At 35.3% G+C, this 23,308-nt stretch overlaps 2 protein-coding genes across 6 annotated transcripts; one reads left to right on the top strand and one right to left on the bottom strand.

Annotated features, from left to right (window-relative positions):
- Positions 1–891: 891 nt before the first annotated feature.
- On the top strand, positions 892–16,225 carry LOC107820701 (uncharacterized). 4 transcript variants are annotated; one of them, XM_016647030.2, is made up of 21 exons: positions 892–1,184; positions 1,647–1,799; positions 1,901–2,060; positions 2,281–2,599; positions 3,957–4,094; positions 4,206–4,398; positions 4,502–4,629; positions 5,576–5,785; positions 6,097–6,263; positions 7,038–7,116; positions 8,542–9,198; positions 9,295–9,662; positions 10,001–10,117; positions 10,193–10,297; positions 11,070–11,312; positions 11,389–11,457; positions 11,569–11,793; positions 12,093–12,197; positions 13,773–13,877; positions 14,655–14,762; positions 15,679–16,225. In XM_016647030.2, exons 1-21 carry the CDS (start codon positions 1,088–1,090, stop codon positions 15,938–15,940), a joined length of 4,008 nt encoding a protein of 1,335 aa, XP_016502516.2. In that variant the 5' UTR covers positions 892–1,087; the 3' UTR covers positions 15,941–16,225. The 4 variants fall into 4 exon arrangements, with proteins under 4 accessions (XP_016502516.2, XP_016502517.2, XP_016502518.2 ...); XM_016647031.2 differs by having other exon boundaries at positions 13,779–13,877; XM_016647032.2 differs by having other exon boundaries at positions 12,099–12,197.
- A 2,317-nt stretch (positions 16,226–18,542) lies between these two features.
- Positions 18,543–23,000, bottom strand: LOC107820702 (G-type lectin S-receptor-like serine/threonine-protein kinase At5g24080). Of its 2 annotated transcripts, none has more exons than XM_016647035.2 (5): positions 22,426–23,000; positions 20,284–21,650; positions 19,976–20,156; positions 19,436–19,889; positions 18,543–19,132 (listed from the first exon to the last, which is right to left on the bottom strand). In XM_016647035.2, exons 1-5 carry the CDS (start codon positions 22,686–22,688, stop codon positions 18,794–18,796), a joined length of 2,604 nt encoding a protein of 867 aa, XP_016502521.1. In that variant the 5' UTR covers positions 22,689–23,000; the 3' UTR covers positions 18,543–18,793. The 2 variants fall into 2 exon arrangements, with proteins under 2 accessions (XP_016502521.1, XP_016502522.1); XM_016647036.2 differs by having other exon boundaries at positions 18,544–19,132; positions 20,284–21,704; positions 22,426–22,998.
- Between the last annotated feature and the right edge of the window lie 308 nt (positions 23,001–23,308).

The raw sequence follows: 23,308 nt of genomic DNA on the forward strand, positions 1-23,308 counted from the left end.
TATAACTGATATACATGAGAGTGGGGGAGGGGCTGACCGGGGGGGGGGGAAGAGGGAAGGGATGTATAAGTTACATCCTAGTTTTAATGATACTTTCTTTATTAATGTTTTGTATATAAATAGTAAATATAGATAGAGAATATAATTTTTAAGGAACCTAAAGAAAAAGTGGTAAATAAGTTTCTATTATAGTATAACTACGTTGATAGCAGAGGTCTGTTGGAATTTACATTCTCTTCATTTTGAATTAAACCATATTTTGCTTGAATTATTATCGTCGGTCTGTTGGAATTTACATTCTCTTTCATTTTGAATTAAACCATATTTTGCTTGAATTATTATCGTCGGTTCCTATATATGTCAATGGATGTCAACCAAAACTAAGTAGTAAGCTGTTTTGCAATTTGTTCAAATCAAACTAAAGTAATACTTATTAGACGATTAAGTTATAACTCAACTAGCAAAGCACCTACTTTAACATACCAAATGTGAAAATTTAATTTTCACCATACTCAACCTATTCCTTTTATGTTTACTCCAGACCTTGCCATCGTCAAAAAAAAAAAAAAAAACCGAGTTACAAAGTACTACTCCATATAAGATAAGATTACATAAAGGAAGATGAGCTAGGGATTCAAAAAAGAAATATTTGATTTGATATAAAGGGAAAAAAAACCTGTATAATTTTTGTTAGGATCATTTTCTAATTCTAAAAAGGATTTCTTTAATTTTCCTCCATTTAAGGCCTTTGCCAACAGAAAAAAAGAAAGAAAAAGAGAAGACCAAACAAAAAAATAAGACCAAATGAAGGCGTGCCACGTAACGGGTACTCGACTTCTTCGGTGGTCCTGACAACAACTTATAATTGCTCCAGTTACCACGTAGATTTCTGCAAGCGCGGGAAAAACTTTCAGATACCCCTTTGGCGCCATAAAAAAACCCTAAGTGTTATTACTCATCAAGTTCGTAAAGATCAAAAATTTCATCCAGAATTACCACACAAGCTTCACACCAGTCCTATTTGATACCAATTGTACCTGAATCGAGAAAGTCTACCTCAAAAAAAGAAAAAAAAGATTCATAATCAATGGAAGGGCTGTCAACGATATGTGCTGGCCTCGGAATCATTGAAGAGGACGACGATGCTAATCGAATTGGCTATTCGAAAGGAGAGTACTGCTTAGGTTTGTTTACCTTGCTTCTACATTTTTATATTTCTCTTTAACTTTTTGTGGTTAATTGTGAAATGAATACATATGATCCACATACTCGATCTCAGGTAATTTAGGATTGAGATATAGGTGATTGATTAATTGATAAAAAGTTTTCATCTTAAAATTAATTTGTTTTTCTAGCTTCATATTATTTTCTGTTAGTGTAGGGGCTGTCACGTTAGTAAATGGATGTCACGTTTTATGGTTTTGTTTAAGTATTTGAGTTACATACACTGACAATGTAATGAATCTTTCACACTATCCGTGTAATTTAACCTGTTATAGAAGGTTATTTACCTTTATTTTTAGGTTATCAATAAATCTATTAAATAGAGTTACCTAGTAACCTCATTATTGTATTTTTTACAGTGTCAGTGCATAAAACTTTAATTCTATGTTTAATTGGTTATTTGTTATCCTGTTCCTTGGCAGATAATTTGAAGGATTTGTTGAGGTTTTTAAGGCGAGATGACCCTCAAACAAGAGAAGTTTTCAAGCAAGTATGTAAATGGAATATTGTGGGCAAAGATTTGATTCCTATTATTGAGTACTGTCAAGATGACCGAAATCTGCTGTTAAATGCAGGTATCTTACTTTAGTTTATCAATTTCATTTTATATAGGTAACCATGGAATTTGTTGTTTTTATTAATTTCGTCTGCCTTTGCTCTCCATCTCATTTTACAGTAAAGGTTATGGTGTTTCTAACGATGCCCATTGATCCTACATCACATGACATACCGCAACAGATAGAGCTTCTTTGGGGAGTAAAGTCATCACTTACCTATAGTGATGCTGTGCCGGTGATAATGTCTCTCTTGGAAAGCCCATTGGAAAATTTGGCTTGGTAACTGCAATCATCTTCTGGCTTCATATTTTTGTTTGTGCATAAATATGTAAAATTCCTTGAAGTGATGTATAAAATTGAGCTGACATGTCATAGTCCTTTCATTGGCTTTACTGTACTTCATATAAGAATGTTAAGCTTATGTATATGATAGCTGCTTCTTCTTCATGAATTCATAGGTTGTTAATCTGGTTACAAACTTATCTTACTATGTTAACAGCGAGGCCTTCACAGAAGATGACTGGAAAATGGTGCAGTTGGTGCTTAGTTTATTTCGTAATGTTTTGGCTATTCAAGACATATCAACCCAGCAGAAATCTGGTGGTTCTATGACAGAATTTGTATTTCTCAGAGACATGTTTCTAGAGCTCTTGTTTAAAGAGAATGTAATGGATGTCATCTTAGTTCTATCACAGCATGTTGGTGGCTCTTGTACCTATCTCCGTCATGATAATTTGCTTTTGTTGGAGACATTCTATTATATATTCATGGGTCAGCTGCCGGAGTTAATTGCTAAAGCACATCTCAAGGATGCAAAGGTTGGTTTTTTACAATATCATTAATGGCCACTATTTGAGTCCAATTTTGTCTGCTGTTTCTCTTTTTATTTTTTTTTACGTATAAGGTAAAATATTACTTGTTATTAATTAAAAATAGACTTTGAACACCCTTGCATAGCCCACTGGCAAAGGGTATTCAAAATTTGAATACCCTTATTGAATTTCCTGACTTCGCCACTGATGGCCACTATTTGAGTCCAATTTTGTCTACTGTTTTCTGTTTTTTTTTTCTTTTTTTCTTTTTCACTTTTTTTGCATTTCTGGATGAAATTGTAATTTTGATTAGAGATAGAACTTGTAAATTGGACTGATCTTGTTGTGGCCAGAATGCTATATGGAAGGTGGGATATGCAGGAAATTTTGGTTGACAACACTTAGTTTCCATGGAGAAAGAAAAAAGAGATGCTTTTTTCTTTCTGCAAACATGTCATTTATACTAGTACACCTTTTTAACACCTTTTCAATTTAATACTCATAGAAGATGAAATGGAGCACTCGCCTAAAAGTTTTTTTACACAATCTTAATATTTTATTGATATCTGGGTATGTCTTAAAATGGGACAAGGTAAATCTTAGATCATATAGAATGATTGTCTTAAATGACCTACAATCTCTAGGAATCCATGCATTCTTAGCACATTTTAGGACATAACAAAGAAAAAGATCCAATAGATGATACGAATTAGTTGTGATTGAAGTATAGTTTGCTAGGAGTCTTTTAGTCTTGTTAGAGATTTGTATTCTAGTGGAAAATGTATAAAACTTGTAATAGTAGAGAATCTAAATCTTCAAATTTTGGATTGCTATGGAGCTAATGGAGCGACTTAAATAGTTAAATTTTTATAGCCGACCCCAACTAGCGGGGATTCAAAGCGTAGTTGTACTCATAGAAGATGAAAGATCTTCGAATTTTATTGTCATGCCCTATTTATGTTTTAAACAGAATTGCTCCTGAGCATCAGTGAGGTGAAGAGACCGAATCTATAACTTTTTGAGAAGCATACCAAGGAATTATTGCTTTGCCTTGTGAGTTGTATACTTATTGGCCTGTCTTTTCCTTTCTAATCATGAGAACTAAGAAGTTATTGTGTATCCCGAGACAGATAAGCAGTTCAGCACCGTTTGGCCTTTAGAAGAAAATTCTTCCATTGTTAAGCATAGATTTAATGTTTGAAGTTTTGGTGGAAGCCTTCATCAAGTAGAGCACATATGCTTTTCTGCATGCTTTTTTGAGGCTTTTTCTGAGCCGGACTAGTTCATATTGTGAAGAAGCTTTTTTAAGACAGTTGGTCCCCCCTCTCTGGTTTCTGATTCATAAGTTTATTTTGTTCATCAGGTGGATGAAGATAGTGATATTTCAATTAACTCTCTCAAAGATATAATGGAAGAAGAACGTGAAAAGAGAAAAGTTATCAGACAACGAAACCTGGGTTGCTATTCTCAGTTCAGTGGAACTTTTACACGGTTTTCCCTGGTAAGTTATCCTCCTGAATTGATTTTCTACACGAGGACTGATGGTGTACTAGTAATAGTTTAATAAATGGTAGTTTGTACTAGTACTAATGTTAACTTTTTAATTTAACAGGATGGTTCTAAAACATTAATTAAGGGCAATCCTTGCTCTGTTTCTCATGATCCCTTGATAATAGCTCACAAGAAGCACCGAGGTCCGGCAAAAAGGACTGTGTGGGACCAAGGAAGACTACCAGCAACCAAGAACAAGATTCTAAATTTGCTTTATGATTTTATTAACCAGTTCCTAGAAGGGGGATACAACGGTAAGATATGTGGTTAAATGATGCATCTGCTTTTGCTTTGTTTGCTTCTTCTTTCTTTCTTATGGCACTACTCGTTTTTCTATTCTAATTCAACTCCCTACAGTTCTGATGCAGTCAGTTCGTGATGACATTGAAAAAGAACATCATGCTATTCAGAATAGCGATATTCTTATTTTCTTTCAGGTTGCTCAGTTTGTTACTTCTTTTCAGTACCACAAGTTTTTGAATCAGGTAAGCAACGTTCTGTGCAAGTGATGTTACATGGTTTGGGTGTGTCTGGATATCTGTAAATGTGCTCCATACAGTTCCTCTTATCCTCCCTCTTTATTAGTAACTGCAGTTGCTAGAAACTGATTGAAAATAATTAAGTTTGGGCGTACTTGCTCTGAGGAATATTTACATTTTGAAGCATTTGATCAGCTTTCTATGATCTCCAGTGATGCCTGACTGTTTAAACAGCTTTTGATTCCAAACTTGTCAACAAGTAGGGAAATATTTCTGTTACTGGAAGGTGAACATCCATCTAACAGAGCAAGTTTAGGCCCGGGATATATAGTATTATGTTGTAGTGGGTTAAACGAATTTAGGACAGTTATAATGTGGATCCTGAGTCCTTTCACGTTATTGATCAGATTTTGAATGGTTAGTGACTTTTATTAATTCATTTAATCATTTGGAATCAGTAAGGAGTTGAACTACTAAAATCATTATGCAGTCAAATTTTTGCATTGGGAAGTTTGACTGAGTAGTCAACAGCTAATGTTTGCTATAGAGAGAATGCATACGCATTTACCAGCTAAACAACTTTTGTAGACCCCTCTTGTATTTGTAGCAAGCTTCTTGAATCATAATCATCATTTCTGGATAATACTAGTTTGCTGATCTATGTCCAAATATGAAGCTATCTAGAATGTTGAGAAGTAAGATATTCATACTCAGAACATTGGGAATCTAATTGAAACAACTTAGGTCTGGTGTCTGATCATTAGAGTTGAGACACTAAAAAGAGAAGTGCGAAGATGTAATAGTAAATGGTACTGGCTCTTGGAAAATTCTTTGTTGAACTAATTGTGTGCTTTTCTTTTTTGTTGGAATTTCAGTAAGTAGTTTCCATTTACCTAGTTTTATCCTTGTCATCCCATATCTCAATCTTCTCTTGATTCTCTTACTTGATCAGCCTAACAAAGAAGCTGATACCCAAGAACCGATGGATTCTAGAACTGATAGCACATTGTTCAGAGGTTGTATATGTGGTCCTATTGCCGAGTCTTTAAATGAATCAATGTTCCAGCTGGTTCTTTTGAGATGGCGCTATTCGCTTGAGACCTTGAAGGAGACAAACGATCGCAAGTTTCTCTACGTGGCAGGATCTCTTATGAAAACTATGGTGATCATGACTTTCCTCAAAGTTTTGTCTTTCCTCTTGGTTTAGTTTAGCGTTTAATGTTGAAGAAAAGCATGAGATGCCTCTGTATGGTAAAATAGGTCTAATATGCATATTGTAGGAGATGGATTCATAGAACAAAATAAAATGAGATTTGTCACACCTCTAGCAGTACCCAGTGTTTCTCAGCCCAAAAGCTGTTATTTATGATGCTTCAACATCAACTTCAGCTTAAGGATTTGTTTAGTATGTTGGGTGTTATGATATGAATCGAACTTTGGGATCCTTCTCTGACTACTGTTTTTGGTTGGCAGCTTCTTATGCTGGAGATGGCGCTTAAGCAGTCTCCTGAAGATTCCAAGGAGCATCAAACAGCTCGAATTCTTCTTTACAAGTTATTCTACGATCAAACTGATGAAGGGATGACCCAGTTTCTCTTGAACCAGATCAAATCGTTTGATACCCATAAGCAAGCGAAAAGGTCTCCCTTCTAGCTCTCAAGTTTTTTTAAATGAACTGTATTAATGAACTATATCATTCCTGAAAATTGGAGAAAAGCTGAGTGAATGCAGTAAATGTGATACCTCAGCCAAGTTCATTAGTGACATCCAGTATTACATTATGGATGAGGTGCAAATCAACTTATAGTTTATTAGGTGGAAAAGCTTAGCTTGATGTTGAACCCAATTTCTGCAAATAGACAGGGATTAGCTCATTGAAGATCTTAATAGGTGTTATGCGGTGAAGGATACTCTTATTTTGAATTAATATATTCAAGTATTCAACTGCCATAGTAAAGCCATCTTTGTGGATAAAATTTGCTGCATTTGTTTGCTGGACTCTGCTCAAAAACTTGCTTTCATTTCTAACCTTCTGGTAAAGCAATATCGGGTCCGTTCATAACAGTGTAAACTTTAAAATATAATTCCTTGTTGATAACTACTATAAATTTCTTGATCCATGTCAGAAAAGCTTTATTCATGAATTTTCTTAGCTGCAGAAAACTTTACGTAGCAATTATAAACCATGTTTTGACGAAGGGTCTGAGATAAGTTTGTTTGTTGGCTTCTAAATTCCACTGCACCAAGCATAAAATCATGTCAGCATGAATCAAAATGCACTTTTTGCTGTTTTTTGACTACCTGCAATTTATCAGGTTAATGCAATGTTGTTTGTATGATTGGCCAAAAAGGATCTTTAACCTTTAAGCCTATATAATCTTCTCTTGCTAATATTTCAAATCTATTATTGCCAGTTACCTTGCTGATTTGGTAGAAATTATCAATTTAGTTATGAAGCTGATGGAGAACCTTCAAGCACGTGGTTCATTAAGGGTATTCCCTGATAACTTTTGTATTTGAATTTTTCATTATTTTTCTTGTAAGAAATAAATTTTGTATTCATTTCTAAGGGATTTTTATATTTGTTATCTTGAATGATTCAGTCACTTGTAATGAAACTTCAGCCTCTCTACGTGCATAAGGTAGGTTTAAGGTCTGTGTACACACTATCCTCCCCAGACCGCATGTTATTATTGTAATCAAACTTCAAATGCTCATATTCTCCAGCAGATACTAAGTAGATGTTTCTATGAAGTAAAAAACTTGATTGGAGAAAAAAGACCTTGTTTGGATTTGAGAGAGATCGTATGAATGCTCATTTAGTCAGATCTACATTCTGCAGTAAAGATATAATGGAGAAGTGAACCACAACAAGATAGCAGCAACCTTGACCCATGCTCTCTATATCTAAAGTAAAGCCGTTCTTTTATTTTTATATGATAGATTGACTTGTTTGTCTAGAGAGTAAGAGAGAAGGGTTGTGGGGTAAATTTGGAGTTCTGGAGAGGTGTGGCATTTAGGTTCTAGACTATTACCGATTCACATTGTCAGCTCTTTTTGAATGGAAGCTACGTTATGTAAAGGGGATGAACTAAAATAGTTTCAGTTGTTTTTGGATGGTGCATCTCTGGCTAACTCTTTCACTCTAGACCTGAATGTCTCAAGTTGGATTTGGAATATATTGAGCCATGCACTTAAGGACCCGTTTGTGCGTGTATATATATATATATAATAAGTGTGTATTTATCAATATATTTATGCTGGGGAAGTGGGAGATATAGTGCAGATGAGTGATGATTTTTCTACTGTTAGTCTCAGAAATTTCTGTTGTTAACCAGTGTTAACATGCTCGCAATAATACTTTAGCTTTACTGAGTGAAAAATTCTGGTCCTTTAGCTTAAGGAAATTCGTAACTTAGTAACCCACACTTTGTGGGGATGAATTACTTGGGAGCATAATTGAAGGCATATTATGAATCTTAGTTCTTTTGTGCTCAAAGGAGCATTACAAAGAATTATGCTTAGCTACCTTGTGTGGAAATACTGAAGCTGAATTTAGTCGTTAAGTTATGTATCTGCAGTAGCGGTGTCACCGAAAGCGAATGAAATAGTGAACATTCGACATGTGTCCTTATTTTGAATTACTCTCTCATGTCTCATGTAAGGAATGATTGTTTCCCCAACCTCACATTCCCCCATCATCCTACCAACACGATAGGGAATAATATATATGAAGAATCATGTTTGTTATCTTGCTATCTCAGAAAAAGTGCATAAGTTTGGCTCAGTATGCCACAGCAGGATCTATATCTCATTAGTGCTTTAAGTTCCATAGATGCTAAATATAGTTTATCCGACGACAATTTTTTGCTTCAGCAACTGACATCTATTGATTAAAAAGGATTTATTTTTGTGTAGATTTCCAAAAAGTTGAGGAAAAAACGACCGAAGACAACAGTTACAGATGACAAGAAGGATAATGATGAAATGACTAGAGATTCAGCCTCCTTTGGGATAGGTTTTGGCGGCTCTAGTCATGAATCTAGAGATACCGGATTGGCTCACAATGGAGAAGATGCCATAGACTCCAATAAGGTTGATGAACACACGGGTTGTACCATGGTGAACGAAGATCAAATGGTTGAGAGTACTGATACAGCTCACAATAATGCTGCAGGCTCTGGATGTGAAAAGTCAAACAATCTTCATGCAGGTGGAAAGGGAGAAGAAGATATCACAGTCCTAGATAAGCTTAATCATCCTGTATCTCTTGAAACTAAGTCAGGAAGACACCAGAACTCTGTGCCGGAGACACAACAAAAACTTTCTAATGATGTTAACGACGAGTATGATCAAGGCAGGGATGATTCTTCTGGTGATGAAAATGTGTTAACTGCGGAAGATGATCTCAAGATATCTGCCTTGGTTTCTGCTCTTGCAAACAACTCCACCATTCACAACCTCTGTTGGTTGCTAAAGTATTACAAGAGCAACTCCATTATTACAAATAATTATGTGATATGCATATTACAAAAACTATGCGATGATCTCGAACTTTCGCCCATGCTATACCAGGTAATTTATTGAAAACTGTATGTTTCTATCTGAAACAAGATTAATGTGAAGCTTAAGTAGCAGATTTCATTTTAATATTTTCTGCTTGATATACAGCTATCTCTCCTCACCACATTCTATGACATTCTAGAGGAGCAGAAGTCAAGGCCTTGCAGAGAATATGAGAACATTGTCTTCTTTTTGACAAGCTTAGTTAGGAGAATGTTGCGTAAAATGAAGAGTAATCCCCTACTTTTCATAGAGGTTCTCTTCTGGAAATCACGTAGAGAGTGTCATTATCTTAATTGTGATTCCATGCTAAAGGAGCTATCTCAATTTAAGAAAGATGGTAAAAATAGTTCAGGTGTTTCCATGACTGATGAAATTGGCTCATCTGAAGCAAATGGATGGATCCGCCGAAGTATAGCTGATGCCCTTGGTGATGATGAAGCTGATTTTCCATTACCATTTTCAGAGGCTGTCAGGTAAGATGTTTGGACTAATACTGGAAGGGTGTTATTGTGGTTTGCTGAATGCCATAGTGCTTGAATCAAAGAAACCAAGAATGTCATATGTTGAATTCTGTATTATTCAGACTGAGTTTATTTTGGTGACAGACCTCATAAACTTAATCCAAGTTTTTGGCTCATCAATTTTTTGACCTCTAATTTTGGAGATATTCTCTTTTTCTGACATTGATCATTCCTACTAAAAAAAAGTTAAAATAGCATTTGACAGTGTTGTAGGTCTTTTATTGTTAAGATAAAGAACCAAGTCAACTTTTTTCCTCCAACAGAATCTTTTAATTCAATGCTGTTCGCAGAAACAACACAGAGGTCACAAATAGGAGTAACCAAAGTTTGCTAGAGAGAGAGGAAAGTCCTACATCAATTTCAAATGATGGAAATGATGTGATGAATCAGAAGCGACATTTGGAAAAGTATGATCCTCATTCATGCTTTTTTTCTCTTCTTGATTTCCCAGCATAGCCATCTTTATTGTTTTCTTATTGCAGACAGGAGCAGTCAGCTGAACAAGAGTCTCAAAGGGAACCTAAAAGACGAAAACTACAAGCTCTTAATGATGAGTTACGACGGGAAGTCGAGCAACTCTTTGAGAGGTACGTATATATAATTTTATTATTTGCGTGTTTGAAACCCTCTTTATCCTACAATGATAAAATAGAAGTGTGCACATACCTCGAGTGTACCAGATTAGCTCCCAAGTCTGCGTTGCCCTGTAACTGGTTGAATATCTTTAGGAAGCGTTTGTGATAAGTTAAATTAGGCAGTAGAACTGGGAATTATGGAGTAATAATCATGTCTGAAGGGTGGCATGCCGCATACCTACACATGTCATTGGTTGTAAAAATAAGAACAAGAAGAGATCTAAGTTCGTAAATGTTGTATTCTACTATCTACTCATATTGTTTCACAAATGATGAGCATTTTCTTACTCTCTTCCTGACTATTCTATAAATGTCTTCTGTTAATGATGTTCTCTATGCTCTAAATATACCTCTGATGTTGCAAAGATTTGATCTTTTAGAATAAGAATTGCTATCTCCAGCTTACCTTTGTCTTTCCTGGGGCAACACCATCCCAAATCAATTGGTTGTGAAATCGGCATTAGAGTTTATCTTTGGAGGACCACTTCCCCCTCTGTTAACCTTACAAGGTCTACCAATCTTCTCAGTGAGAAACAGACCTGGAACACTTCTATTATTAGCAGTGACTGCATGTTTCATGATAAAGGATACAACAGCAACCAAAACATTTGACTCAAACAATGAAAACTGCAAACTGCCATTTCCATCCTTCTTTCGATGAATATTCTATATTGGTTCCACTCTTTGTTCTGAAGCATCTGAATTTTTTTTGTTTGATTTCCAGGTATAAAGATAATCAAAATTGTTGTGATCTCATTGCGGAAGCCCTTGATCCAGATGGAAAGATTTCACCTCTCCAAATTTCCAGGACACTTAAACAGTTAGGATACAGAATCCCACGGAAGAAAAAGACAGTATATGCTAGTGCTCCTGACAAACCTGGGAATGAAGAAAAAGATCTAGAAAGTGAGATCAGACTTCAAAATTCAGATATACTGGAAGAGGGTACTTCACAGAGAAGGCATCTGTAAGTGTCTGTTTAAAGCAATTGTAGTTATATGTTTCATGAACATGATTTAAATATTCTTGCTGTTCATTCTCAGGCACACTAGAAAGAGAGTGCAGGCATTTAGTCAGGAGCAGGAACAGAAGATCAAAGATTTGTTCGAGCAGTGAGTTCTATAAATAAGAAAGTGATTTTTTTGTGAGACATTTGCTTTCGTAAATCTGTTCCTTATAGGTTATAGCTAGGCTAATAATATGATGTGGTTTTACTATGAAAGGTTTAAAGATCACAAGAGGTGCAGCCACATGATTGCCAATGCACTTGATTCTGACGGAACTTTATCGGCAGCTAAGATTTCACGAAAACTTAAGCAACTTGGCCTGTATGTCCCCAAAAAGAAAAGGTTAGAAACCAACCTGCAATTGATGGATGAAGCAGGTGATGCTTCTAAAGAAGGTTCAGACAACTCTGATGATGAGACTTTGTTATCAATGAGAAGAAGGTATGATTAAGTTTGCAGATGCTATTACTTGTGCTCTCTGTTCTTTCCGATTCAGCAAAATTTTTGAAAAATAGTGGCAGAAGATATTCTAATGATACTCCTTCCTTCTCTCATCCTGAGTTGGGTTGTGATGTTACTGAATAGCATGTAAGATAGAAGATAAAAAGCACTATAATCTTAGCAATGAATGACATTATCATCCATCTTGCTAAGAGAAATGTTTTGGATGAATGGTAAACACATTGAAATTACTGTGCTCCCACCAAATACTTGATAAGGGCTTTCATTGTTTTATGGAGTTTCAGGAGCAAATATCAGGGAAAAGATAGCACTTCTGAAGGAAGAGAGAACCAGAAATCATCAGAAGATGAGTCTGATGATGAATTGCTGACCTCGCTATTGACGTATGTTTTCATATGCTTTCTCCTCCTCCTCCTCCTCCCTTTATACAGATATCATTTTTACATGACTTTGAACATGTTATTTGTTTGAGAATCAATGAACAGTCTTTGTGGACATCCTTCTCCCTTTCTTACTGCTTTAGATGGTGGATTTATTCTGATTTATGTTTAAGTGTATGTAGCTTATAAAAGATAACAGTTTCTGTTTAACTTTTGATAGAAATATCCCAATTTGCATGGTACAACCAAAGTTGCACGAATGTATGCTGATAGGCTGGTCCATTTATTTACAATCCGTAAAGGTGAAAAAGTCAATTAGGGAGGTGTACTGCATTGGTTGTTGGAGCACAGTGGTAGTGCACGAATGGGTAGGGTTGATAAAGGTTAATTAAGGCCACAATTGGGCGAAGCTATGGGGTGCAAAGGAGTTCATATTACAGTAATATATAAAGATTAAAATTATTTTTTATGTATAAACAGTAAATGTTAAATTCCCTTAACTTCTTCGTGTACATATTTCTTTCTATTTTGAATTCCTTTAGTAAAATTTTTGGCTCTATCACTGGCCACAAATATAATTAACTAGAATAGTGAATAGAGAGGATGATAGCTAAGCCATTTAAATGGAACTTGCACAAATATGATACCAAAGGAAGTAAATATTTGAACTATTATCAGACTAGGAAACCCCTCTACACCTCTATTCTTTGTTTCTTTTTCTTTTTTATCCAAAAAGAAACCTAGCATCCAACATTTTTTTCATTATGATGATAAATTGTTTCAAAAGAATACGTTATGGTCAAAATATTAGCGTATTACTTTAATTTCCACCTGTATTACCAGAAAAAAAAAGGAATAAAAAACAAGGAATATCATTGAGTTCCCGTCAAACTCACATAAACAAACAAAAGAAATAAATAAATAATCAAACAAATAAATAAAGATATGATGCTGTTGCTTTATCGCACAATCTTTTTTATGGGAAAGAGACATGTCCGCTGTATTTAATTCAAAGAAAATGGAATTATGTCAATTAGAAATCAACATTTGACTTCAGAAACATTGTTGAATATGATGGTTGTTTTCTGCTTCTAGCATTACTTTATTTCGTATTGTGTCATATATAGTGCTTTCTCCATTGACCAATTACAATTTACATATAAGGATTTCAGTTCCTCAAGCCCCAAGAATTGCCTTAGCTAAAAAATGATTATTAAAATATAAACAAAGTACTATTTGATGTCACAACTAAATAAGTAAATATATAACTTAAACAAACTAATTTCATGACCACATCATTAATCATTTCAGTCACACTTACCTATTTGATTCAGCAAAATTTTTGAAAAATAGTGGCAGAAGATATTCTAATGATACTCCTTCCTTCTCTCATCCTGAGTTGGGTTGTGATGTTACTGAATAGCATGTAAGATAGAAGATAAAAAGCACTATAATCTTAGCAATGAATGACATTATTATCCATCTTGCTAAGAGAAATGTTTTGGATGAATGGTAAACACATTGAAATTACTGTGCTCCCACCAAATACTTGATAAGGGCTTTCATTGTTTTATGGAGTTTCAGGAGCAAATATCAGGGAAAAGATAGCACTTCTGAAGGAAGAGAGAACCAGAAATCATCAGAAGATGAGTCTGATGATGAATTGCTGACCTCGCTATTGACGTATGTTTTCATATGCCTTCTCCTCCTCCTCCTCCCTTTATACAGATATCATTTTTACATGACTTTGAACATGTTATTTGTTTGAGAATCAATGAACACAGTCTTTGTGGACATCCTTCTCCCTTTCTTACTGCTTTAGATGGTGGGTTTATTCTGATTTATGTTTAAGTGTATGTAGCTTATAAAAGATAACAGTTTCTGTTTAACTTTTGATAGAAATATCCCAATTTGCATGGTACAACCAAAGTTGCATGAATGTATGCTGATAGGCTGGTCCATTTATTTACAATCCGTAAAGGTGAAAAAGTCAATTAGGGAGGTGTACTGCATTGGTTGTTGGAGCACAGTTTCCGAATGGCCAGGTTAATATACAAGGAAAGTGTTTACAGTATAATTACTGCAACAGTTCCTTCATGCGGTTGTCTCAGGTCCATAGTTTCTTCGAATCAAGATCTTCACCAATCACCAAGTCTTTTTATTCTATCAAAGCATCAAAATTACCTATTTGACTTGTCCTATTCATTGACTTGAAGCTTGAATGTGGTCTAAGCTAAAGGTCATGCTCCACATCTTTAGGACGGGTAGGAGGTATTTTCATTGGTCAAGTTTGGGTTTCTTTACATGAACCGACTTTGTCATGGCGATTACGAAATCTTGTGTAGACTGTAGATTTTCGCTGAGTTGGTTTATTAAGCATCCTAAATTACATTTTAGTCTTTCTTTCAGTAGTAAAATTAATATAAATATTGTAATGAATTATAATGTTATTTGATGCAGAAAAACTCAAAAAGCTGTTCCACAGCGTGAGGGGAAGCTTATTGTAAATTCAAGGAAGATCAGCAGCGAAAGTGACATTGAAGACAAAGATACTTATGACTCAGAGAGGTAAACTGTAGCTATGTTTTTATTGATGTCACCTTTTCCGGTACCACGATTGATAGTGCTGTTGTCCGCCATTAGTATGAGCCTCTTATATAGTCACTCATCCTATCTTATTTGCTCTTTTGGAACCCCTTCTTTTTGCTTAGGAACTTTACAAAACTACTATGCCAGTTCTGTGTTCCCATTGAGTATGAGCCTCTCATAAAGTCACTCACCTCATCCCTATTTCTTTTAGGGATCTTTCTCTATTTTCTGGAGGAATTTTTAAAACTACTATGCCATCTTTCTTAGGCTTCTGAGCTCTTTTTGCCATCCTCTTCCACTTTCCTAAATCCCATCGCTTACTTCCTGTTATTTTTCTTAAACCAAGTTTTGCTATCTAACTACATTCACAACAGTGTAGAAGTAGGCTGTTTCTGGATTGTCTTGTTTTATTTTTGGTCTAAACAAGAATTTTTGAATGAGGTAGGAGACCTGATAGATTTTATAGGTAGCTTGTAGTTAGCTGTTACATCAGGTGCTCTTCTTTTGCTTTTTCGAGTTGTACATGCTGTTATCAGCACTAACCTGGTGCTGATTTATTATCAAAATACAAATTGTTACCTTTCGCAAAAAAGTAGGCTGTTTCTGTTTGAATTTATCATAAAGACACGGCGTCAGGCATATATAGCTTGATATTTAAGCATTGTCAATTGATAACATACAATCTAGGGACCATTAATGTCTGGCAGTTACTTTATATTTTCCCCGTTGTGCTCAGCTGGATTGTAGCAACAGCATTTCTGATATCAAAATAGTTTTCTTGTTATTTACATATTAGGACTTAGTTTCTGCAAAAAAGCCTGTCATTATTTTAGATCCATTCGCACTGAGTTATTGACAACTTAACTAACATGATCTTAACCTTTGGTATTTCAAGGGGAGAGCTTGATCAAGCTACTGCAATGGAGGAGGGTACAGAAATTAATAGTATTGCCTCAGACGATGATGTTGATGCTGGAAACCTAACAACTGACTTTAGCAGTGACCAAGATGTTTCTCCTGTCAATCAGCAACTGCGTAACAAATTACATTCTGAACTGACTGATTTGGAAGATGATGCTGCTTCACTTGATGCCCCTATTACTACTGTATCGAGAAGGCGGCTGAGGATGGTCATTGATATGGAGGAAGATGATTAAATCATAGCCCCGTCCATCTCAATAGCTTGTGGTCGACTAAGATGTAAATTTTTATTCAAGTATCTATGATGGTTGCTTGTGTAGATGAATGTAGAGCGCAGTCAATATTTTTACTTAATCTAAAGGTGGAGAAACATCACAAATTTTCTTAGCAGGTGATGAATCAACCTTTAGAAATATAATAGTAGAGTTGAGCTTATTCCTTTTTTTGTGCTAATATTTTTCTTCAAATTTTGGTGCCAAATTACTGACCAAATGAAACATCTAAAGCCTTAATATATTCAACATACTATTGTTAACTGGGTGAATATCAATTTATTTTCGTGTTTAGCATCTTTTGTTTAATAATCTATTAACGTCCTGAAACAAGATTGGCAACACTGACCTAGCATTTTAAATTCAATATAGGTACTGATATCACATGGAGTATGAAGTACGACCGATCATACCTGTACATAATTAGTTCCAGCACAATTACTCAGCTATAATTTAACCTAGTCATCACCAAACCAAAAAAAAGAAAAAAGAAAAACTCTGCCCATACCAAATTTGGGTCAGTCTTAATTAATCGGGCGAAGTGTAGCAATAGCCACTTTTAAGCCCGTTATTTAAAATATATTCATAATTTACAATGTATTTAAAAATTAGCCAATTCATTTAAACTTCAGACTAAGTATCTTGAATTTGAAAATTCAGGACTTAGTGTCCTGAATTTTTGAGCTGCTAATTTGAAATTCAGGACATAAGATTCGAATTTCAAGACACAAATTTCGAACTTTAGAACATGATGTCCTGAAGTTTGAATTTTGAGGTTTAAACTCAAGGACGCCGTGTCCTGAAGTTTGAGCGAAATTGGCTAATCTTTAAATACATTGTAAACTGTGGATATATTTTAAACAACATATTTAAAAGTGGCTACCTAGTGTCATTTCCACTAATTAATCCCATCTATTAACGGACTATAGTTCAATAATCAGATATGATTATTGTAAGAGAAAACTACCTTCTATAGCCCCTCAAAATTTTAATAGCCCATGTTTTTGTCCATTGACACAAAATGGCCCTCCGACCCAAACATATTACATCTAATAGCCCGAAATGTCTATTTTGTATATTTTTTGTATAGTGACAGTCTATTTTGTATATTTGTTGTATAGTGACAGTCTATTTAGTGACAGTTTATTTAGTATATATTTTGTATAATGACAGTCTATTGTATATAAGTTGTATAGCGACAGTCTATTTAGTATATTTTTGTATAGCGACAGTTTATTTTGTATATATTTTGTATAGTGACAGTCTATTTAGTATATTTTTTGTATAATGACAGTCTATTTTTGTATATATTTTGTATAGTGACAGTCTATTTTGTATAATTTTTGTATAGTGATAGTCTATGTTGTATATATATATATAGTGATTGTCTATTTTGTGTATATATATATTTTGTAATATACCAATATTCAAAAGAAATGCTCTCCAGTCTAATACATAATCTAAAATGACTTTTAAATATTAGCCTCATATACAATTTTTTATGAAAAAGTTGGTCCAAAAAAAAGATTGATAAAATATTCATGTTTGATATGCACGAGTTGCAATAGAGGATAGGGAGAGTAATTGATACTTGGGGGCCAAATGGGAGCCAACCCTCTGAAACATATTACAAAGAGGAAATGGCAATGATGAGAAAAGAAGCAATGAGCTTCTATGGAGGTAAAAATCGCTCCCCAAAACTCCTAAACGCTTGTATTTATAGATAGAGCGGGATTTCAAATTCCAAACGTTCAAAGAGCCGTTTTAAAATGCAGCAGAGAAGTTGGCCGTTTGTATAGGCATATCTCTAGAAAAAGAATAGAGAGGGGGGCTCACGTGATCTGCTTCAGATAATATCAGAATTATTTGGCTTATTGTGTTGATCAAATCTCGTTGCAGATGTGAGAGAAGAAAAAGTCATGGTTTTGAAGGGAAAATCGAGAGAGACAAAAGACTTACTCAAAATTGGAGAGGGCAAGCTTCTCCCATGGTCAAAAACAAGCTGAACTTTAGCATAGAAGTGGAAAGGGTTGATAAGGGGGGTGGTAGGAAGAGAACGAGATTAAAAATCTTTTTTTTTGTCTCTAGAGTGAGATATTTGTGATTGCAGGTTTGGTCTTTGATCGTTTGGGCTTGGAATTGGGCTGGTAGCTTGGTCATAATTGATATTAAATGGACTAGCTACTTAATTGGCTAGCCGTTATAATTGATTTTAGGCTATAAAATGCACATTGCAATTTGTGACTAGCGGCTGATATTAGTTTCTAGCGGATGACCATGAATGAGGTTTGGTCGTATTGTAATGCAACAGTATGTGGTCTCTCTGACTCTATGATAATGACTGTGTACCCATTTAAAAATTTGGGACAAGACTTGATAATTGCTGCTTCAAACAGAATTTAATGCATATTACACTATCCCGTAATCTCCAGCAACGGATTTCACGAAAATCTGTCAAACACTCAAACCATTACAGCTCGCCACTCAAATTTACAGCGTATAGAATATAATAGAAATTCAGAAAAGTAGAGTCCCTAAGGTGTACTCCATCTCTGGGCAAAAAAAGCACTCAAACTGGTCATGCAAACTTCTCTGCAAATTGTGCTACATTACATATGTATATTTTACTTGAAGTACACAATTTTGCTAGCTCTTGCAAAAACTTATTATTTCTCTTATGAAATGTTTATTATTCGTTGATGGACTTAAAGCTGATGTTGTAGAAGCTGGCATCAAGCTATTGGCTTATTTGAAACATCAATGGTTTTACATTTACATAATCCTAACAAAACTTCCTATTCCATTCCACCTTTTTAACTATCTAGGTGACATTGTGGAGTAACTACATGTAGCATTAGATGATGGATGAGTAGTAATAGTAAAGGAACTGAATTGATTGAGCTCCCTTTTCATAGATCTGTATACATGATCTAAGCCTTCTTCTATTAGCTCTAAAACTGTCTGTGGCATTGGAGGCATATTAATGTCAACTGATCCTTCCAACATCTTCACCACTTCCCCCATCGTAGGCCTTGTCGAAACCTCATCCTGAATACACCAAAAGGCTACCATTAAAGCTCTCATTAGCTCTTCTTTTTCCATTGCTCCTTCAAGTCGTCTATCAACAACCTTTTCTGCCGTTCCTTCGCTCATTTCCTGAAAAAACAAATAAACAACATATCTGGTCCTTTCAATACTTTAAGTTTTAAAGAGGGAAATCTACGAATCAAAAGTAAGGGGATTGCCCTTTCCCTTTAGAGTTTAAGTTTTGTGCACTGTCAGATTAAGTTGACCTACATCAACATGTAATTCTTTTTTAGATTGATATGATACCTTGAAAAATAGAGTAATAACCTGCTATAATCGGTTAAATTGCACCAACAGAGTAAAAATTCTTTACACGATCATTGTATATAACTTAAACTCTTCCCTCTTTATCAGAATTGATCAAGTGAGTACCTTGTAAGCCCATCCAGGGTAAAAGAAGTCCTCAGCATCACAAGTCATATCAAGATTTCTTCGACCACCAACGATTTCTAGCAGCAGCATTCCATAGCTGTAAACATCAGCTTTTACAGTTATGGGTCGGTTGCTGACCCACTCGGGGGCTAAATAACCTCTGGTTCCTCGGACCATAGTGACAACATGGGAATGCTCTCTCCCCATCAATTTAGCTAGTCCAAAATCAGAAACTTTAGGACAGAAATTCTCATCCAAAAGTATGTTCTCTGGCTTGATGTCGCAGTGTATTATTCTATTCCTGCATTGCTCATGAAAATAGGCAATCCCTTGTGCAGTAGCAATGGCTATGCGGAAACGTGTAGGCCAAACTAGCAGTCTATCTCTGTTACTATATGAATGAAATATCCACTTGTCCAGTGAGCCATTTTTCATGAACTCATATACTAGTAGCCTGTTAAAAGAAAATGCTCAGTTCATACTTACATATTTAAGTTGGCACAACACAACCATCAAATTACAATGAAATGCGTTACTTACCTTCGTGTTCCCTCAGAACAGTATCCGCATAGACGAACCAAGTTCATATGATGCATAGAGCCAATGGTGTTGACCTCTGTTATAAATTCCCTTTCCCCATGAGGTAAAACTTTGCCAAGCTTCTTTACTGCAATCAATGTTCCATCCCCTAGGCTTCCCTTGTATACACTGCCAAATCCACCTGCCAACATAACATTGTTACTTATTATGATAAAATCTCATTTAATTTATTGGACCAGTTGTCTTGGTTTGGATTTCCTGTGGTTTTGAATAATACTAGATAGAAATGATAATAGTCATGTCTTTACCTGTTCCAAGTAACTCGGAAAAATTGTTAGTCCGGTGTTGCAAGTCACGGTAGCTGAAACTAATCGGAGCTCCTGATAAGATCAAAGAGCCCTCAATAGCTCTCTTTAAGGATCTTTTTCTATGGATATTGATATATAACAGACAACCAAGTAGCGCGATGAGAACTGTCATACTTAGGACTATAGGAAGTATCAAAACTTTATCGCGTGTACTCTGCGATTCGTCTGATGAATTCCCAGTTTGTTTATCACCACTCACTCCAAATGAGCCATTAGCCTCGACCTTCACGAATAGAGTTGAGCCAGGATCCTCGAATCCACCAAATTCCAAGTTTCTTAGGACCCAACAATAAGGCTTTTCCTCACTAAGACCATAAACAGAAGCAACACAATCACAATTTGATAAGCAAGCATTCCCACATTTGGACACTGACTCTATATCACTATAATTTGCTATAACAGATGATCCTGAGAAATAGTAAGCAGTTTGTTGAACTGTAGAAATCTTGAACTCGGAAGTCAAATTTTCATGATGAGGTCCACATTTCCCTGTCAATGAAGAATTTCCAGAACACGAGATAACATTTCCCACCTTAGAAGTGCCTGGTAAGCATGTGCAAGAAGCATTCGTTTTACTTCTGTCTAAATTACAAATCCCATTGCCACAAATTCCAGCAATGCCACATGGATTGGACACAGCTGCCCACTCTGCAACCCATTGCCTCGATCCATTCACATCGTTGTCCCATCGATACAGACGTAGATTTCCATTACCCTCAAGAATTAACCTTCGAAAAACAGATGGTCTACTCCAATCATTAGATTGATTCACAGCCGAGAATAGCCCTCCATAATCACCATCATTTTTGTACACATAAACTGCTCCATCCGAAGACGATCCATAAACCATACCAAAGCTTCCAGCTTTATCCAAGACTGCAACAACATCTCCTGTCACATTTGATATATCAGGTCCTGACCAGTAAGAATAATTGCTATACAATTCAGGTGACATATGATAGGACTCAGGCACATTGTAGGTCAATGCTAGGTTTAGTGAGGTGGGCTGCTGCAACATTTTTAACGTGTAATAACCTCCGGGGGAAGGTGATTTTGATGATGTTAGTTCTACTGACACTGTTAAAGGTTGGCCAGGCAATAGAGTATCTGATGGATGTGAAAAGCTCTGCCATACAATGCTTAGGTTGTCGGCATAGAGAATGAAGTTTCCATTTTCAGACATGACAGCTGTCTCAACGCCAGCTTCTGAGGTGTTTGATGCCCATACAGTGGTGCCTCTGTCCATCAACATGAGATTTCCAGTATTGTCGAACTCCAAAATTGCGTCTCTGGTGACTGGAGAGTTTCTATTTAGATGATGAACACAAAATGAAAGGGTTGGCCAAAAAGTTTATATATACCTGCAAAAGCTTTAGTAAAAACTAGAGATGGAGGAATACATTCTGCTTTGTTCCAACTAAGTCTAATATAAGAATAACATCTCTCTAAAGAATCTACCATTCAAATTTATGTTTACATGTTAAGCATTTTGAAGAAATTCTAGTTCCATATAACATTCTCAGCTTCTTGCCCCTTTTTTCAAGAGAAAGAAACCCGGACTAGTTCACATTGGGAAAGAAATGACGAGGCGTTAAACTTCTTTACACTAACAATATAAAAAGTTTCACTCTAAGTGATAACTACATGTAATCGTCCATATAAATGTGAAATTAGTAACTTTTACTTTTTTGGATGGTTGTTACCAATTGTATTGTTTCGTATTGTTACTTTAAATAGAATGTTGTTTTAGTTGTTACTTAAATTTTATATAATAATACTGCTCCGTACCCTATATTTTCTTTGTAATATTGTAAGTTTATTCTTCATAAAACTGGTACGTACTATTATGAAACGACAACAAACAATACAATCTTTCTAAATGTTGTATTCATAAAAACAATACAATACAATACATTATGAAAGGATATATAACAACCATCCAAAATGCTATAACAAGTCAAAAGATTAGTATATATATGTTAAATCCTTAACTACGATTTAAATCATACACGACTTGTAGTAATAAGTTGACAAGCATTGCAAGAGGATTACTAAATGGACAAATTAAGTAGCTACACTTACATGTTAGGGGACCAAACCAATGTGCGATCCCCTGGAAGTTGCGCAAACCAAATAGACAATTGATATTTATCATGTGATTCTGCTGTTGGTGTGAAGCCAAATGCAAAAGTTTTATTGTCAGAAAACCATGCTTTGTTCTCTTTAGCTAACAATCTTGAACCCAAAACAACTCCACTAGACTCAATGCAGCAACAAAGCTCTGCTATAAACAGCAAGAGCATTAAGGCCAAAGCAGAGGAAAGTAAACTTGTAGCCATATCCATTCAGCATTAAGTTGGTATAGTTGGAATGATCTATTTCAAGAAAATCAGCTTCACTTAAGATAACCATTTGGGTCCTTATATAACATTAATTATAAAGAAACAGGGAGTCAAGAGAGGAAGAAATTCAAGTATGATTTTCCAGATTTGGAGTTGAAGAAAAGTAGGAGATATGAACACGTGGACAATGGTGGGTGAGCTACAACATTGAAAAGTGACCAAAATTCTTGGATGTTTTGGTCGGTTCTGGCATTTGGCGGCACGTGTTTACTTAGCTTCTTTGTTGCTTTCAGCTATAAATCGACCAAATTGCCAAACTTATAAAGCTGGAGAGCAGTTATTCCTGTTTTCACACTTCTCCCAGCAATGCATAAAGGATAAATTAGAAGCAAATTCAAAATTTAGGTTTTAAGTTTTAGAGTTTTGGGTTAGAGTCATTAATTTTAAAATATTATGATTTTTATAGATAGAATTTAATTTTATTAAAAATAACAAGTTAGTAGAATTGTGACAACTCACCCTAAATAGGCATTCTTCACTTTCTAATCTTCAATGTTTAGACAAGTGAGGCATGTTCAGTTGGTAAAGCACTTCTACCTACGATCGTTAGGTCTTAGGTTCGA

Source organism: Nicotiana tabacum, chromosome 4 (genome assembly GCF_000715075.1).
Source record: "Nicotiana tabacum cultivar K326 chromosome 4, ASM71507v2, whole genome shotgun sequence".
NCBI lineage: Eukaryota > Viridiplantae > Streptophyta > Magnoliopsida > Solanales > Solanaceae > Nicotiana > Nicotiana tabacum.